Source organism: Seriola aureovittata, chromosome 1, assembly GCF_021018895.1.
Source record: "Seriola aureovittata isolate HTS-2021-v1 ecotype China chromosome 1, ASM2101889v1, whole genome shotgun sequence".
Taxonomy (NCBI): domain Eukaryota; kingdom Metazoa; phylum Chordata; class Actinopteri; order Carangiformes; family Carangidae; genus Seriola; species Seriola aureovittata.
In genome coordinates this window covers 9,757,174-9,776,926 of record NC_079364.1, presented here as the reverse complement: position 1 = coordinate 9,776,926, position 19,753 = coordinate 9,757,174, and the positions used below count along the sequence as shown (strand labels likewise).

General features: G+C 40.2%; 2 protein-coding genes across 2 annotated transcripts; one reads left to right on the top strand and one right to left on the bottom strand.

The window, feature by feature from the left end:
• The first annotated feature begins 1,383 nt into the window (after nt 1–1,383).
• On the top strand, nt 1,384–4,653 carry LOC130167376 (serine protease 23-like). Its single transcript, XM_056373493.1, has 2 exons — nt 1,384–1,733; nt 2,460–4,653. Exons 1-2 carry the CDS (start codon nt 1,708–1,710, stop codon nt 3,640–3,642), a joined length of 1,209 nt encoding a protein of 402 aa, XP_056229468.1. The 5' UTR covers nt 1,384–1,707; the 3' UTR covers nt 3,643–4,653.
• On the bottom strand, nt 4,651–19,327 carry tmem39a (transmembrane protein 39A). Its single transcript, XM_056373480.1, has 9 exons — nt 18,962–19,327; nt 14,384–14,597; nt 12,144–12,366; nt 10,791–10,874; nt 10,482–10,636; nt 9,345–9,702; nt 9,008–9,195; nt 8,787–8,907; nt 4,651–7,345 (listed from the first exon to the last, which is right to left on the bottom strand). The coding sequence occupies exons 2-9, from the start codon at nt 14,494–14,496 to the stop codon at nt 7,106–7,108; spliced, it is 1,482 nt and encodes a 493-aa protein (XP_056229455.1). The 5' UTR covers nt 14,497–14,597; nt 18,962–19,327; the 3' UTR covers nt 4,651–7,105.
• Nucleotides 19,328–19,753: the final 426 nt, after the last annotated feature.

The following is a 19,753-nucleotide window of genomic DNA, read 5'->3' as shown; positions in this document are numbered from 1 at the left end:
CGAACATAGAAACAACTACAACCTTTTCCATGTTCCTTTTCCACCATTCTCTCTGCAAGCCTACATTTCCTCTCTTCCTCTCTCCATGACCCATTTCTGAACAGGCAGAACTTGCCTCGGTCCAGCTATTTTGTCCTGTCCTGCTGATAACAAAACATCAAGCGGCTGTATACTCTGAGCAGCCCCTCACAACTTGTTTTGTCAGTTCTGAATATTTTTATTATTATTTATTATGAAGCTTTATTTAGACAGGGGAATCCATTGAGACAGAGGTCTCATTTTCAATGGCGCCCTGGTTACATACACAGAATTTGATACATAAAAACAACATAAAACAGTCAAACATTGTAAAACAGTGTAAAAGAGTCAATACAAAAACACCCGATCTCAATAGGATCTTATCAAATAACAGCACTAAAAAAATATACGGAAAAATATGGCCTGCAAGATAGAATAATACCATAATCTATGGGAGCCAAAGGATTACAAGGTAAAATCACTATTCAGAAATATTAGACACAGAATTCCTCATTCTACAATAGATACAATTAATGCTGTACATTATACAGCCACTATACACAACTATAAAGTAAGTCGTACTCATAACTCACAAAAAGGATGTAGAGATTAGTGCTGAAGTATTAGCTGGTAAAACAAGAAGCCGACTAACAGAAAATTAATCAATGACCATTTTAATAACCAATGTATTGTGCCACTTTAATTTAATGTTATTTTGATGGCCACTGAAGACATGACGGGTGACTCTGTTGCTATTAGTCGTTTGTTATCTGTGAAATATTCCTGTTTTATACTTTATACTTGTACTTGACCTTGTACAGATTTTCATGCTTTTATTGATTTTCATTATTATTTTTATGTTTCTACCCAACTGCATTTGTAAATCACTTCGGTCAACAGTTGTTTTTTTATGCTCTATAAAGAATTTTACACTAAGGCTGACACTGAATCAACACAATTAGCTGATACCTATAATCTCCTAAAATAAGAAAATACAACTGTCATCTGTTTCAGCTGAATTCTTTATTGTTCAGACAAAGAAAATGTGCCTTCTTGGTCGCAGGAAACTTGCATGGGCATCTGTTATTGTTTTTTGGATTTAAAAAAAAAAAACGTATCTGTTATTAATATTATCCAGAGGAAATAATCAGTTGCACTCCTGAGTGAGACATTCGTCAGAGCCGCATGTTATTTGGTCCAAACGTACAAATAACAAATGCATCATGTTTAACTGCAAAACACAAACCTGTATTCGATCCGAGGATGATTACAAGCTTATTTATTATTGAACTGAGACCTCTGATGAAGAGATACGGACCAGCCGTAAACTTACGACCAGCAGCAGTGATGTGATGTCACGTGACCTTGTTGGGGTCGGATACACGCGCGCTGTATATCCTGCATATCCCACAGCACAGTGAGCTCACACAGACAGGAGACCACCTCCTCCTGCAGCGCACAATGATCCGATTCCTCCGCTGTCGACCCGGCTGCTGCTTTTGGACAACTCCAGACTGTCACGGATTAAATAAAGCCGTCAGTTCCTGAGAGAAGAGTCGAGAAGAAGACTGGTCTCCTTTTGCAGCTGGGGTGTTCGCCAGTTAAACTCCCACCGCAGGCTCTGCCAGCTCTGGTTTGAAGGGGTTTTACTCTGAGTTCAGCCAACAGTTCACCTGCAGACGTGAAACCATGCGCTCCCGGTCTGCGCCCCCCAGGTAAGTCACCTCTATGTCAGATTCGTCTGTGCGTAACGCAGTAAGCAGTGTAAACTATTTATAGGCCTATATGAGACGAAGTCAGAAAAAATGAATTTAATTAATTAATTACAAACGATGGATGAATAATGTTTTTTCCAAGAATCTTTTTTTTCCTCCTGAAATACAGGTATTTAATATGGTCTTTATGTGCTGTATAAGTTGGAACACACATGTACGATTTTTTATTTTACAGGAGACTTTTCTAGGCTCTATCTCTGCGCCACTTCCATGACAGAGTGCTGTATATTGTAGTCCCAGTGAGAGAGGAAGGTGCAAGTGTGTTTAAGATACAAAACTATGGCTTGTTACCCAGCCACTCTTGCTGGCTTAAGGCCAATCCCCTAGACAACTTAAGGAATTTTCCATCAGAGCCTAGTAAGGCCTGATCTTTGCCCTGTCTGTCATATTTGCAGCATTAAAAACAGTGGAAGTTTACAGTTGCCAAATTCCAGCGCAGATAAAAATTCTTCAAGTTGAAATACTTTCCCTCAGCTCCCATGCTTGTGATTATAAGTCCATGATGCTGCTGTTAGGAATGAGGATGTTTTTCATGCAGACAGTAAGAGAGGCCCAGACATCCGGTCTGACCACAAACACATGGGCTCTGCAGAAAAGTTGGGTCTAATACACTTCTTTTTTCTTAGTACAGTAGTTCACCTATTCTCTCCTCCTGCCCATCCACAGGTTTACCCCCCTCCTATTTCTCCTCCTTCTTCCCCCTGTTTTCTCCTCCTCCTCTCGCCCCCAGTGGATTCCCCAGCGTGTCCCTGTGGTCCTCCCACAGAACACGGAGCCTCGGCCTGCCCCTCACTTCCTGTCTCCGGCCCGTCTGGATGTCACCTCCCCCTGTGACCCAGAATGCCACAAAAGAGCCCCTCAACCAAGCTACTGGGACCTGCGGCGTCTTTTGTCCTATGAGACTCTCCACTCTGATGGTCAACTAACTGAGACTGCCGTTGGGATCTATGGCTACAACCTCAATTCTAACACCAGTCCGGCCTACTCCTCAGGGTCTTCTGAAAAGGCTGGGCAGTCACATGTCAGGAGAAAGCGACAGATCTTTGGCCATGATGGGCGTTTTAGCATTGCTGGACAGAACTTCCTGCTTAAATATCCATTCTCAGTGGCTGTCAAACTGTCCACTGGGTGCTCCGGTACACTGGTGGGGGACCGTCATGTTCTCACAGCCGCTCATTGTGTTCATGATGGTAAAAACTACGTGAAAGGAGCCCAGAAGCTTCGCGTTGGCTTTTTAAAACCCAAGCAGCGGGTCACACAGCCTGCCTCCTTTTACCTTCCCTCCAACTTCACCAACCATGTTGAAGGTGGTCCTGATCCTTACGCCCCACCAACCAACAACAAAATGAAGTTCCAGTGGATCAGAGCCAAGCGCACCCATGTTCCCAAAGGATGGATTAAAGGGAATGCCAATGACATTGGAATGGACTATGACTACGCGTTGCTTGAACTCAAGAAACCCCACAAACGCCGCCACATGAAGCTAGGAGTCAGCCCCCCGGCTCAGAAGCTGCCTGGTCATCGGGTCCACTTCTCAGGATTTGACAATGACCGTCCAGGCCAGCTGGTGTATCGGTTCTGTCGGGCCGGTGAGGAGACATCAGATCTGCTGTACCAGCACTGTGATGCTCAACCCGGGGCCAGTGGGTCAGGAGTATATGCCCGGATGTGGGATGGGAGGCGTCGGCGCTGGGAGCGGAAGGTGATAGGCGTGTTTTCCGGGCATCAGTGGGTGGAGCGACAAGGGGCGTCTCAGGAATTTAATGTAGCGGTGAGAATCACCCCGCTCAAATATGCTCAGATCTGTTACTGGATAAAAGGGAACTTTGTGGACTGCAGAGAGGGGTGAGGAGAAGGTGGAGTGAGGATGACACAGGGGTGTAACTACATCCTCGTACATCTTTCTGGAATATCGAGGCTGCAAGAATCGACACCTTTCACCCCACTACTTGTAGCACTGACATGACATCAATATAAATATCAAAATATTGTTGCCCCTACTCTCAGATGCCAATATCAGTAAAGACAGACACAAATCCTGTAACAGCACTGAATTATGTAAACAGCGTGCATTTGTTTCATTTATGCTTAGTTTTACATCTTCACATTTCTAAAACATGAAAATGTTATATTTGTGTTAACTGGGGGAACATTGTGGTCAGGTGGTTTTGCAGAACAGAATCAGGCTTTTCTGCTTCTTGGAACATTCATCTGGATAACAAAGTTATCTGCAAGCTCCATCTGGAACATGGACTGATGTAAAAAGATGTTTTGGAGTACAACCTAAGCAGCAGAACTGGAAAAGCTGTTTCTCTACGCATCATAACCCTTTTTTCTTGAGCTACACTAAAGATTGCACTGTTAAACTTTTTTTCTACTGAAAATGACTTTTGTGGATGAATGTACATGTCAGCTACCAAAGGCGCCAACTGTTTCTCTCCGAGCTATCATATATCTCCTCTCAGTGGACTCACTAGTTATCTACAGGCATAGTGTACTCTGTCAGCTAAATCAACAGTGAAGTTTTGGAAGAACATTCAACTTGTCACATAGATGTTTAACAACTGCAGATGACCTGTTACATGAAGTTCATTTTGTTGTACTTTAATGCTTAGCTCCCTCTGGTGGCAAAGATAAAACACTGCAGGTCTCTACAATGAAGATTATGCTGACCTCGCCTAGGCCTACATGAGCACTTTTTACTTTCTCCTTGCATTTGTGACATTGACATTATTTGTGGTTCCGAAACCGAAGACAAATTTAATGAAATATATGCTTTGAAATATGCAAATGTGTCACATATTTCTTCACAGTTTTCTCATGAAACATATTTTATACACATAAATACAAATGCACATTCTTGGTTGAAACACCATTTGTTTTATTTCAGATGTCAAAAAGCATTTTCAGAAATGCTGTGGGGGAAACTGAACACTGTAAAAAACCGAAATATGAGGACCAGCTCCTATGACTTTTCCAGCTCCAACACGCTCAGCCAGGAGTCTTAATCCTGGGATATGGCACATAGAAAACCAACTCTGCGACTCAATTTGACAATTTTTCTAACTAGAGGGAGCACAGATTTATATCTTTCCAAATCTCACTCCTCAATTCTGTTCTCCAGCTGTGATCTTATGGGTTTCTCTAAACCAAAACAAAGCCGGCAGAATGTGTGTTATTTAAGGAAGGAGTAAACATTCAAGTAAGAACTGTAAGTAAGAACACCCATTCAAAACTGATCTTTCTGTGATCGTGCTCAATTGAAGGCTATCGCTATCAAAATTACAAAAACATGCCAATTCAAGTCAACAGAACCGTTCAGCTGCAAAATTTGCTACATTCAAGTGGAACATGAGCACAAACAAAACATGAGCAGCAAAAGGCTGAATTAAGGGCTGAGTTTGCAGATAAAGCAGAATAATGGGCACATGAATGAAATTTGAGTTTAATCAAAGATTCGTCACACTTCTTCTGTGATCCAGATACGCACGCTGGTTCAGCTCAAAAGTAGCTTCCTCCACCTCATTTACACTCAACCTAAAACTTGACTGAAGCATTCAATATGAAATTCACAACAGCACAGGAAACATTGATTTTCGCATTTCCCTCTCAGACGGATAAAAAAGGCTTTTCTGCTCAAGTTGTATTGATTTCTATCTGAATACTGAACAGCTAACGGGCTGTGACACTAACACTTAATACTGCCCGAAGTTATGCACTGCCTGCAGATTAGAGCCGGCGGAGGAGTGGAGGCTCACAAAGAGGAACCCACTTAAGAGTTAAAAGGATGTTCACGAAGTGTGACTGAAGAGAAAGGCAACAACATGCAAGGCAACCTGTTTGTAACACCGGTCTGGTAACCAAAAATACATGAACTGGTAATGAGGTGACACATACAGTCTTTCCCCTCCAGCTGTCTTCACCCTTTGATTTTGAATTTATCCCCAATGGAAATGTCACTGTTAAATATCGTCTGCTGTCTAATCCATATAAGAACGTGATGACTGACATATTTGCAGTGAATGAAAGGTTAGATCTGGGGACAACAAAATACTTTTCTAATAGCCACATTCGTTCTGTTATATGCATCCAATCCACAAAGAGATGGACCTGATGTGATATGGTCCTCACTTCCAGTATGGTTTAAGCATTCAGGCACCGGAAATCTACAAAATAAAGTGTCTGGATGGCTTTTAAGAACTCAAATAACCAGAACCGGGGCAGGCACGGCTGAAAAACACACCAATAGCATCTGAATCCCTTCTCACTTGTTGGCAGCCTTGTGAAATTTTATATAGCCTGGTGCTGTAACTGCCCCTCCAGATAGTCAACGATGTGAAACAAGCAGATACTGATAGTAAAAGGTAAGAAACATGAATGAGGAAGAATACAGCATTTTCTGCAGAGGCAGTAGATGGGAGTACCTAAGGTGTTTTACATACAGACCGATCTCAAGTCAATCAAAGTTTTATTTGACATTGTGGTAAAAATCCACACTAAGGGTCAGCTTTAAGAATAATTGGGCATTTTGGGAAATTCATTTATTCTCTTTCTGGTAAGTAAATCAATACCTCATGTCTGTACAGTGAAGACAAAGCTACAACTAGCAGTGAGTGAATTTTGTTTAATCCATACGAAAAAAAAAAAGCAAAAAAATTGCACAGGTTTCATATTTACTGTACAGACATGAGAGTGATACTGATCCTCTCATTCTTTGCCTGAAAGAAAAGAAGGACATTTTCCAAAATGTCGAACTATTCCTTAAAGAGCAGTGACAAACAATCAGCTTTAATTGCTGCAGCAATGCTACCCCAAACAGCAACTGGTTCCAGATTTTAGATTTGGGAGCCTCAAGGTTCAAGCAGAATATGGGCCAATCAGGATTCAGGATCTCAGGCTCGACTCCTTCCACTGCTCTGAATCGCTCATCTGGTTTAAGTGACCGTCAGAGGCCAAGTCCGCTCTGTGATTGGCCACCTGCACTTAAAATATCTTTGGTGAAAGTCACCTCCTGGCATTCCCTAACTTCCCTGACGCCTAGCAACAACATAACACAACATGCTAATGTTGTCAGTGTGGTAATGCCCGGCGTAACTCGAAATAGTATACAAAATAAAAATATTCTTTTAAATAGGTATAAACATTGCATTAAAAATAGAACCGTATCAAAACACAATTATGAGTTCACAGTCTGTCCCTTAACCTCCAAGCGTGAGCGTTCAACAACCCTCCAGTCTTCCGCTTTACCAGTCCTCCACCCATTTCCCCTCCAAATCCAGAGTTCGTAGGTGAGGTCTCACTGAGCGGAGCCTTTACTGCGATTTCAGCCCCAAACTGTTGGAGGACAGTGGGTAGGAGTAAGCTTTGCCCAGCACAATGCGGTCTCGGAGCAGTTTAAAAAGGACATAGTAGTTGCAGAAGAGAATAAGGCCCAGAGACAAAGTGTGGTTCCAGCGCTCAGAGCGCAGCAGAGAGTATAACTGGTACACAACCACACTCGACTCGATCCAGAGCAGCAGGTTCAGGATCCGCAATGGCTTGTGAAACAGGAACTGGAGGACCAACAGACAGGAAAAAGATATAGGGTCATGCTAAGATTTGATATACAGCGGTGGACATACAAAATAAACTGTAATAATAATAATAATAATGATAAAATGTAATACAATATAGGATTTATACAGGCAGCCCCTGTACCCGGTCTCTGTGACAGACACGGTGGATTAAGCTACAGAGGCAGAGCTGTGGCTCTGAGCTCTTCTCTGAAATAACTATTCAGTCATTGATGTAATCAACTCAGACCTACTGGCTTTAAGTCGTAATTACTTAATTAAAAAAACTTTGACACTAGAGCTACACCATCTCTTCTACAACTGAGCAAACGCAATCTGTTTATGGACCATGAGATGCAGCTGCAAGATCCAGAAAAACCCCCGTGAGACTTTTGTGGCGTTTTAAACCTTTTCTGTAGATAGCATAGTGATAACAGAAAACTCAGAGAGAAAAGCGAACTGGAATAATTAAATGTTATTTCCTCATTTCAAGGAAAATAAGTACTGTAATGAATACATGACAAAGAGCTTTTCAAAAATGTGCATCTTAATTTTAGAAAAAAATAACTCAAGGTTGAGTTTCCCTTCTTCTTCTTTTTATTAACTCCATTTCACATCTTAACGGTCTAAAAACATCTTAACAACTGAACAGCACTAATGCCTCCCTTTCTCTCCTTTCCCTCTTATATCCCACTCCCCCATTTCCCCACTTATTACTCTGACTATTCCTCCTGTCTCATCTCATCTCATCTCATCTCATCGTGTCTCTCCCCTGGACCCAATTGGTCTGCGAGTTTCCTAGGCCACTAAACCAGTGCCATAAAAACTAAAAAAGCTGCGCTGGTTAAAATAGAAACAGTCTGTGAAAATTTAATAATTCTCAATAATTTATAGGTTATAAGTCAAAATAGTCTCTGGGTCTGCAGTTGGACCATGGTCCGCCTACAAGTGACATTGGTACTAAATGATGTTATAAAAGTTGCCTAAAGCTGGATTTATACTTGACGGGGCCATAACACTGATATCACTACAAAAATATTAAGTGCATGTAACGCACATGATTGCGCCATATCATGCTTTACTATACTCCTACCTACCACTTCTACCAACATCAGGAACTTTTAGAGGTTTTGGTGTAACGTCACAGCCTACACATGTAGACATGACATGTACGGCCCAGAGCCTTAACACAGAGGTCCAGATCCAGCTGAACTCATTACATAAGTAGCTGTGTGATAAAAGTATCATTTCTGCTGACGTTATCATGGGTGGTGTTTTTTTCAGTTTTAATGGGCTGCAGGGAACCAACTCTACAGATGTGCAGTTTATGCTATTGTTGTATCATATTGTAAAGGTGTTATTATTTTGTCCACTCTAAAGCTAGTGAATAATTTACAGGTTACATCCATTGTAACTATGATACAAAGGTACAGATACTCACATAAAATCTTGCATGGGAAACATCAGAGGGAAGAGCAACATTAGAGGGTCCGACTGCCTTATACAGGCATCGACTGTGTCGTACCAACACCCCCTGAGGCCAAATAGTGCTTTCTGACCATCTGAAAAACATATTAACACCACAGTTACACACAAACCATTGACAGAGTCATTTTTGAAACCTCTGGGAGTGTACAAAAGTGTGCACAAGGGGCCACTCACACATGCTGAGGTGCGTTGCTGTACGAGCCGTGCTCCAGTTTCTGCCAGCGGCCCAGGTGGGCTGCCGAGCGATGAAGCAGGTCGCAGTAGCTGGGGGGCAGCAGCTGACTCATCAGCATCACAAATGCATTGATCCACACCATGATCAGATGCTCACATGACCAACGCATGTCATAGTACTGAGTGCTCTATGGAAATACAAGTACCAGAGATGCATAAATTAACCTAAAATTCAGCAACTTGAGAGGTACTGAAGGAATAGTGGAGCACAAAAATGTCTGAAAAATCAACAATAAAATCTTAAAGGGGAAAAAAAACACAAGTGACAGATACCAACCTTGACAAAGCAGAGAGGCAGGAAGGCTACATAATAAGCACTGAACAGCGAGTTGAATAGCACTTCCTTGATTCGACGGTTGAAGTCGCTCTTCAGCTCCTCCACCTCGGCTCGAATCAACTCCGGCGTGTGTGAGTGTGTGTGTGGTGGGCAGGTGTGAGTGGGCATGTGCGGGGGGCTGGAGAACTGCTCTCTGAGGTTCTCTCGTAACAGGAAGAGAAAGTCACGTGGTCTAAAGAACGGGGTCTCTGTTAGGTCAGTCTGCTGGTGGTCGGCTGGGTAATCGCAGTCAGCCGGAGTCGTTTGGCTTTTGCCTCCCTCCTGATGGAAACAGCAGAGCGGGACGTACACACCAAATCTGGCATTGAGGGAAGGAGGGCGGTGAGTGAACGAAGACACAAGAACAGCGAGTTTTAAATGATGGCAGGATGAGAAGGAGATGTATGATGTGAAAATATAAATAATGCATATTTAAAATTGACACTTTAAGGGAAGGTAGGTCCAGAAATACCTTTAGTTTTGTTTTTAAAAACGCTCCTAGCAATGTCATGGTTTGTGCATGAAAGTAACATTTTGCATCTGATTGACCTTTCTGTCACATACACTTACTGAGCAAAGATAAGCTGATATGACAATTGCGATGATCAGAGGATTGTGGTTCCTGCGCATCGAGACGGTGGCAAACTAGATTTCAACCAGTCGCCACCTTGGCTCCACCCACTCCAATACCTGTGAGTGTGTGCAGGTGAGTTAAAATTTCACTATGCTTACACCCACACCTTTACAATGTCAGGATCTTCAAATCTGACAATCCCACATTCAGACTTGCTGCACAGAGCGGAGTGTACAGAGGTGAGAAAGTATGTGGCGTTTGAACTTGTGGGGTAAAGTCCCAGTTTGTAGTACATACGAATGCCTCAGAGAAAGATTGTAGGTGCGCAGTATTATCACCATTTGTATGATTCATTGCATCTTGCCCCTCTCTATGATGGCAAACCTTTTGTGTTGCCTTTAAGTGCGGCCATTTAGAACAGGTATAACCACATTTGCTTTGAGACATGATCAGATGACAGCTTGTTCAAGCATATCCTATCCTGAGGGTTGGGGTTTTGGGGGTGGGGGGGGTCAAAGACTCACGGGTATCCTAGGAAGAGGAGGTTGAGCACAGAGTGGTTCTTGCAGAGGTTGACCAGTGTCCAGCACAGAACCCAGCCACACATGGTCAGCAGGCAGAGCCGAGCTGCGATGAGAACCACATAACGGAGCAGTGATCCTCCGCTGCTCTGAGACACCTGGACGAGACAGACAACACAATAAGAAGACAATAAGTCAGATATCAGAGAAACTGTGGCACCAATGCTGCCATCATCAGGGGCTCAGCTCCCACAGGGGCGATGTGTACTAAAAATCTGTTAGCTGTTTGTATATACAGGTCTGTGTGTTTACCTCTGAAACTATAGTCCAAACTAGCCTCCTGGCCAACATGACTGTGATGAAGATAGCCAGGTGGTAGTCTATTAGATGAAAGTTCTGTAGGAGAATTGCACAGAGAAGAAAAAGGCTAGAATCAGTTTTCCATTATGACATTTTTGAATTGTTCTATTTCACCACAATATATGATCGACAACAACATATACACCGTACATTACACAACATGTGAAGCCAACACAAGAAGACTTCAGGCCAAAAATGAGGCAAATAGCAATAAATAAAAAATATAAATAATTACAAATACAAATCAAACAGTGGGTAAAAAAATAACAGATGATTAAAACAAATAAGGAATATCTAAATGAGCAGTTAAATAGGTAAATAAATAAATAAGAAAATGAAGATACAAATCCAGTTCGTCCGCATTTTAAAGAAAGTTAAAAATGCCAGGCAGCATAAGTTTTCTGAGTTGATCCTTTTATCCCCTTAATCTGCTCTAGTCTTACTTTAGAGAGTGAAGCCAATGTACTGTTTTGAACTGCACTTTTGCATGTTCAAGGCAGGTAGATGACGAGTAGATTATATGTATATGAATTATTTTTTCCCCACACCTCATGAAATTTTGTAAGTATTTTTTTAATGTATTTATCTGATAAGCAACTTATAGATGATACTTCTTTTTGCATCTGGGTCACATTTAAAGATGGAGTCTAAATACGATGGGGAAGGACACAAGAGGAAGAAGTCAGTTACAGGGAATAGTTTCTGACCTGTAGATTCCCATAACAATGTGCTCTAAGCTGTTCAAAAGAACCAAAATTCATGTTAATATTATGATCATACAATGATATGGTCCAAGATTTATTACGCTTGGGCCTGATTAGGCCTGAAACTGCCCAATAAAAATCTGTTATATTATGTTATGGACTCATCCAGTGGCGTTCTATAAAACTTTTAAACTTTTTGGCCTTTACCCTTTTCTTAATCAAAAGAAAAGGATAACGGGTAAAGTTGTGTTTCCCATTGCACAAGACACAAAGACACTTTTTATCATAGTTTATATTACACAAGGGCTCCAGCACAGCACTGTTTACAAAAATTCAAACTAAAGAAAAATGAAAGTAAAGTGAAAAAAGAAGCTACTGAGAGTTCATACTGCACATGGAGTTTATATAATCCGATTTCACTCAGTTTTTAATTTTCAAAATACTAATTAATTAATTATAATGGGCTCTGTTTTTGGTTATCAAGTGCACAAGTTTTGGGTCACTGTGGTTTCCTTTTGAAAGGTACAAAGGAAAAAGACATGATTTGAAATTGCCAGAAACATCCGAGCTGATGGTGTGTGTTAAGTGTGTGTGTTCTTACAAGCGAGGTAGAGGCAGCAGGGTGGCTATATGGGTACCACCACACCGTCCTGTAGATGTTGATGTACTGGACAAACAAGGCCACCAGCAAATAAAGGAAGAGCAGGAACTCAAACAGCAGGCTGCTGTCCAAGGGCAGCTGAGGGATCCTCGAGTGGCGGACTGGCTCCGGAGTAATGAGGGCCGAGAGAGGAGGGGCTGACAGACCCACCGAGTTACTGCTCCTGAAAGCAGACACACAAAAAATACAAACACTCAGAAATATCTAGGATACATATCTTTGTGTCATATCACACCTGCTGCAAGTTGTGTGGAATAAAACCTACAGAAACATTTGCACAATAAGGTTCCAGCTTAGTTAAGAGTTTATCATGGTTCATTAATATTCACATAGAAATACAACTACTGCAACTTGTGCAAGCACTGCATCTCCATGAGGTTGGCACCTCATGTGATCAGCATATAAATTTAACTATTTGTGTATGCACAGAAAAATGTTTGTGCACATTTGTGCAAACAAAACAACAACCTGTGCAACATTATTTCTCCAGTTAGTGTAAAGATCATTACTTGAGCACAAATCCACAAATGTTTGCTCTGCTTGCACAAATGTGTACAGTGTGCAAATGAATGAGACATCACTTTGGAGTTATTTGGATGTGAATGGGCTGCTGAAGCCTAAATTTAATTACTCAAAAACAGTGCAAACAAACATTTTATTTTTGCTGCACAAATATATCAAAATGATTTTATTAATATCTGCTGATGAAAAATCCTAAGGCAAACACTGAAAATGTTCATGTTTTTTTTAAAGATGTGGCTTAGAGGAGAGAAGTTGTTAGAATTAAACCTGTGCCTGAAGATTATTTCCATTATTGAGTCATCTCCTGATTATTTTTGTAAATTTCAGTCTGCACCAAGCTCTGCACAAAAGGGAGTGACGAGCGACAATCCCCCCGAAGGGAAGGTAGACTCAGAGACTTCAGGTGGATGCTGGGCTGGCTGAAGAAATAGCTTTTAAAATACTAAATGAACAGCATGAGCATTATGACAGCAGGCCCACAGCAATGGAGTGAGCAGAACACTGACAGCTTAAGTGAAGTGTCATGACTAAAAGGGCAGGTTATATACCTGTTGAAGGGACAAAAGTATGCAGCAGACTTGAGATGGCTGCTTGACCTAACTCACAGACTACGCTCCATTTTAATTCATTCATTCATTTAGTCAATGAAATGTCAAAAAATAGTGAAAACTTTCCATCATAGTTTCCCAGAATCCAAAGTATCACCTTCAACTTTAATGTTTTGTCCAACCACCAGAATGGTGAGTGAAATTAATAAATATAAATATAATGAAAAAATAAATATAGCTGATTTTTCTTGATCAACCAATAAATCAATCAATTAATTGCCTTTTTTATCTCTCACTAGTTAAAGTTACCAACAAACAGTTAAGTGCATGATCTAAGACTAGAGTAAATTAAAACTGGGCATATACTGTGCAATCTTATTGATATGTACATTGTGTTAACTCACACTACAAATTTTAATCAGCTTTTTGGCATGGCAACAACCTGCAACCTCTATGCTCACAGCCCATGGATCGACTGACGGCTCACTACATGGAGCTCACACTGAACCTAAGCACAAACGTCGGTCAGTTTTATGTATTGGTAATTCCAGTAATGTTTCATCAGAGATGGCCGTGTCAAAAGAGAGAATGGCAGCATTACTTTGTGCAATGCTCCTATAAAACCGAAAGTAACAAGGAAACAGAAAGTATGATGTGAAACCGCTGGACGATGACAAATGAAGTTTGTTCTGCAGCAAAGTTCAGTTTTATATCACAGCAGCTTTAATAAAACAGTTTTGACAACCACATGTAAAATACTACTGCAGTAATATCAAAATAATCAGTACAGTTTATACCAGATCTTTTGACTATGACTGACACCATGAGGGTTATCAGACTGTGGAACTGCTGAAATCTGCAGTTATTGTTTGATTGTTTATTTGTCACAAAGTACTTGGCAAATTAAAATATTTAATAATCAATTAAAAAGGGTAACACTGCATTAACATTAGGAGTTACATACAACTGTATATGATTATTTCAAGCCACAGGAGCAAAATCCCCATGAAGCTATAACAACAAACAGCAGTGGCCCATGATATTTTGAGTAATACAAAAAATGTTCCGGCAACCCTCCTGTTTCAGGTGTGTGTCAGGATGTGCACATACCTGTTCCTGAGGCCTGTACCATTGCCGAGGTTGCCTCCAACCAGAGTCTGCAGGGACGGCAGAGCAGAGCGACTTAGCTGCTGTCTGCTGGGGCCCCTGCGACCTCCTGGCATTGTCGCCAGTTACCGTGGCAACCACGGATGCCGCCCACCAACCAACAGCTGCTGGGACTCCTCCCCTTCCCCTCAATGAGCCACCATGTACAAACAGGCCACTGTGGAGGAAACCAACAAAGATGTGAGTTACAAGTTACAAAGTAAACAGATGATTTAAAAAGAAAAACATTACTAAACACACCTGAGGCTCAATCAACATTTACAATGCCACAGCACAGCACCCTCGAGCCAATTTAAGTACAATTAGAGTACATATCTGTTCTAACCAGTAGTAAAGTAGGGCTGCAACTAACAGTTATTTTCATTATCAATTTCTCTGTCCATTATTTTCTCAATTAATCATTTGGTCCAAAATGAGTGAGTGAACATATTCTACTTTTACTGCTATTGATACCAGATAAAGCCAAACAGATCTTTACTACTGTTGAATTAAAAGTATCCAGGAGAGTTGGAGGAGTGTCCTTAAAAAAAAGCAGCGCCTGTGAAATAATCTTTCTAGGTCTGATTGTTTTGGTTCTAAATCTGTTTGTTTTTGTCAGCATTGAAAATCTGCCAAACATTGAAACATACAAATACATTCACACTCATTCATTCACAGAGGTTGAAAGAAGCAAAGAGCAAAAACCCCAAAATGTTTGTGTGGCACTGCTTTGTTCTTTCATTATCCAACCTACTTCAGGTTAAACACATGACATGTTATCATGACATGTCCCATGTCAGCTCCACATGTCAGCGTTTGGACACCTGCCAGGGTTACCTCTCAGGTAATTATTTAGCAGGTGTGCAGCCATGGTGCTGTTGAACTATTTTCCTTCATGAAGGCAGGCTTTATTGCAGAACTCTTGAATTAAAGTGCATTAGTTTTAGCTAGATGTAGCTAATAAAGTGTTCACAAACTGACTCAAAGTAATTAACCATCCCCTGAAGGATTCACTTCATAGAAATAGTTCTGCTACCAGATCCGAGAACCATCCCAAAGCCTTCCTGATGGCAACACTCCTGGCTACTGTCAAACCACTGCTTAACAATGCAAATAGAGCCACAACCGATCTACACCTGCCCGGAGTATCAGACCTGTTAATATATGCTGTCTGCCTGCTTAAGCTCACATTGGGAAACAATAACCTGGAGGAGTTTGCAGGGGCAATTACAAGTTCTCATTGTGTGTCTACATGAAATGACTGGCAAGGAGTATATTGTCACTCATTCGTTCAGTACCTGTATAATTTATAAATGCTGATAACAGGCCTTTGTGACAGCACACATTTTAACTTGTCACATCAGGAAAAGTATATGTGTAACTAATAACATTGACAATGGCTCGTCTCCATGTTTGGTATCAGCGAGCCAGCAAGAATAACACTGTGACACAAGTGAATGGAATGCAGCCATTAAATATGTTGTTATTAATTATAAATGGGCCTCTCCAATTAACAGTTGTCACAAAGGTCAATTAGTTCTCACTCTGTGTCACTCTGAAAATGTTTGAACAGACCACTTTCACATCCACATCCACACCCACACCCACATAAAAACTAATCATCCAGATGTGGAAGGATATAAATAATCTATTGCAGAAGATGATGACCTGCTTTGTGATTGTCTGTCAGCAATTCTGCATCACTTTCTTGTTTTCTTTCATGTCAATGCACTGTGTAGTCCTACAAAACTCTTTGGTTGTATTGAATAATTTGAATTGACTGTTTCATTCAAAGTTTTAAGTTTACACTTTACATTTTAGGATGCAACTAACAATTGTTGTCATTAACAAGTAATGTTTTTAGCGGGTAAGCAATGAATAGTTAAGTCTTTGAAATGTATTATTATGCTAAATGCCATGTCACAAATCTCTTCTGAATTCCTGAGGTCACATCTTCAAATGTCTTGTTTTGTCCAAACAACAGTACAAAACATTGTACACAGTACACACAGTAAAAAAAAACTGAAAAAGCAGAAAATCCTGATATTTTCTAACAAGCTAATCTTTGGGATTTGACATATTCTTTAACAAAATTGTTAATTAATTTTTGAACAACTGACAATGAATTAATCAACTAACCATTTCAACATTATTGTGTTCAAAAGGAGCACAGAAGGAAAAAAAATTGAATAATGGACAAGTCAATCAACAGAAAATTAATCAGCATCTATTCTGATCATCAATTTATTGTTTACTTCATTTATTCTGCAAAAATGAGAAATATTCTCTTGTTCCTACTTCGCAAATGTGAAAGATTTGCTGCCTTCGTCTGTTTCTCTGTTTGGGTTTTGGACTTGGCCAGACAAAACAAGACATGTTGACAACACCTTGGGTTTAAGTAATGTATGATGAGCATTTTTCACAATTTATAGACCAGATAATTACTCAATTAATCAAGAAAATACTATGAAGATGATCATTAGATGCAACCCTATTAAGTTTAACACTAGGGTAGTACTTCATTAAAACTGTAAATGAATCATTGTGAGTGAAATGTATCACATCATTTATATAAGCACACCTTTTGGACATTGATGACATGGCAGGATGATTTACTGCACAGTCGGTTGTTTTGAAATATACAAAACAGCTTCACAAGCATGTCCCTGTTGCAGACTGCTACATCATTTTGGTAATTGATTAATCATTTAAGTACATTTTCAAACAAAAATGCAGAAAGTTCTCTGGTTCCAGCTTCTCAAATGTGAGTGTTTTCTGCTGTTCCTTGTCTTATGTGATAGGAAACTGAATATTTTTGGACAGTTGGGAGGACAAAGCTAGACATCCTACACTCAGGGAAAATGATGGACATTTTTCATTACTTCCTGACACTTTTATCATTGTAAAACAGTTGAATTGCTGATGTTCTACACATACTTGACTTAATGTTCTAGAAAAAATTAAAGCTGCAACAATTAGGCAATTAATTAATTAGTCAAATGACAGAAGATTTTGATAAACTGTTTTGATAATCAAATAATTGTTTTAGTCATGTAAATACGTTTTTTAAATGTTTAAATTTATAGCTTCTCAAATGTAAGGATTTCATGATTTTCTTTGTGACAGGTGACACTGTACTGAATTTAAAAAAAACAAAAAAACATTGTCAGTTTAATTGATAATCATAATGAAAATGATTGTTAGTTACAGCCCTAGAAAATTACTACTCGACTAATTGAGAAAATAATTTGGAAATTAACCTATAATGAAAGTAACTGCTAATTGTTGAACCCACAGAGGCTGAAATGAGCCTTGGTAGGTGCGACTGAACTTCATATTCAACAACTACTGTATAATTTTTTCTTATCACTATTCCTCAGTGGGTAAAAAAGTAGTCCCGCCCCCACTTCATCAGCCAGTGACAAACTCCTGAAATGAAAAACAAACTGCAGCCTGATGACATACTACGTTCAAACTTAGTGATGTGGCTTATGAAACACGATGGATATAACACGGCCCACTCTGCAGGATAGGGATGCCGCGGTCACGTTTTTGTGCCCCCGATACTGATCATCTATGAGTGAGATCAGCCAATATCGATCATTTTTGACATGCATTGCAGATGGTGTGAATTATTCAATCTGACACAGTTAGTAAAAGTTCCACACGGCCGACATGTTGTTTTGTTTTGGTGGTCTGTTGCACGACCACACTTTGAACAGAGGCGGGACTAAGCTACACAGGACACAGTGCTTCTCTCAGTGGCAGACACCAGAGTATTAACCACAGGTGATCGGTTTTAAGGTGATCCATGAGCATTGATTCCGATCTACCGATCACGTATTTGTAATAAAAATCCGCCAACATGACGGACGGTGGATCAGTCGGGGCATCCCAGATACAGGCATATTCTAATAATAAACAATATTAAAAGGTGAATGTTCAACAGGAAACAGTCGTTCACACACACACACATATACATATACACACACACACACACACACACACACACACACACACACACACACACACACACACAGGGGACCAACATTACAGCTGCAAGTCAAAAGTGAAAACAGGAACCGTGAGCTAGAGAAATTAACTACAACGGAGGGATTGCAGGGCAGTATTTTGTAATTTTGTGGAAGTGCAACACTTTTCTTGTTTTTATTTTATTTTTTTAAAACAAAAACTTTTCCCGCTGGAATAAGGAAAGAAAAGTGACCAAGAAGCGGGAGAAAGTCGTGTGGAAATTATGTGTTTGTTGTGACTGTGCAGACCTTTTCTCTGAGGAACACTTTGTTAGGCGGTTTGTGTGTTTGTTTGTTTTTTTGGGGGGGTTTTGTTGGTTTTTTTTTTTTGCAGACTTGCTAAGACATGCAGTAAAGCTCATGACATCAGGTAGCGCTGTCATTTTGTACATGGCGGAAACTTGGAAACACACTTTAACAGAGACAAAGGTGTAAGCTTGTAGCGGGCTGATAGCTCTCAAAAACAAACCTAGATAGTTTTTAAAATCTTCGTAAATCCTCTGGTACTCACACAACATTGATAACACACGGAGGAGTGAGCTGGACCAGGATGCATCAGTCAGTTGTGAGACGAGTCCGCACAGCGCCGGGCATTTCTCCGCCTCACAGCTTCAGTATCCCCGGCTTCACTGGTGTGGAGACGAGCTACGACCGCACCGGCGGTACTGGAGGGTGGCGTTGTCCCGGGCTGAGAGCATAAAACGGGTTTAAAAGTTACCCCCGGGCTGGAGGAGCAACAGTGTCAACGCGTTGCACAGAGACCGACGTGGCAAACCCGAACCTCCTCTCCTAGAGACGTCATCAGCGCGCGACCTAAACGAGACTGCACAGTCGCAGTTTGACTAAACAAACGGCTGATCTGGAGTCAGTGCTACTGTCACCAACTTTCATCAATGATTTTATTATTGATTATATTAACTATTAATGACCTTTATTATGATCATATTCACGTTTTTTAATAAATATGTTATTATTGATTATATTGATTATTAATTACATGTATTGATGAACATTTTCATTACTTTATAAATTATTTTATAATTGGATATATTAACGACCTTTGACTTAAAAGTGCTTTTTTCATTATTGATTACACTTATTGATGATTTGATAATTTAGTATACAAATAATTAATTACCTTTATTAATGATCATATTAATAACTTATTATTGGTTATATTATTATTGATGGCCTTATTATTGATCATATTAATTACTTTATTAATAACTTTATTATTGTTTATATTAGTAAACAATTTTACAAATTTTACAAATTGGAGGCAAAGCTAGATCACAGAGCAAAG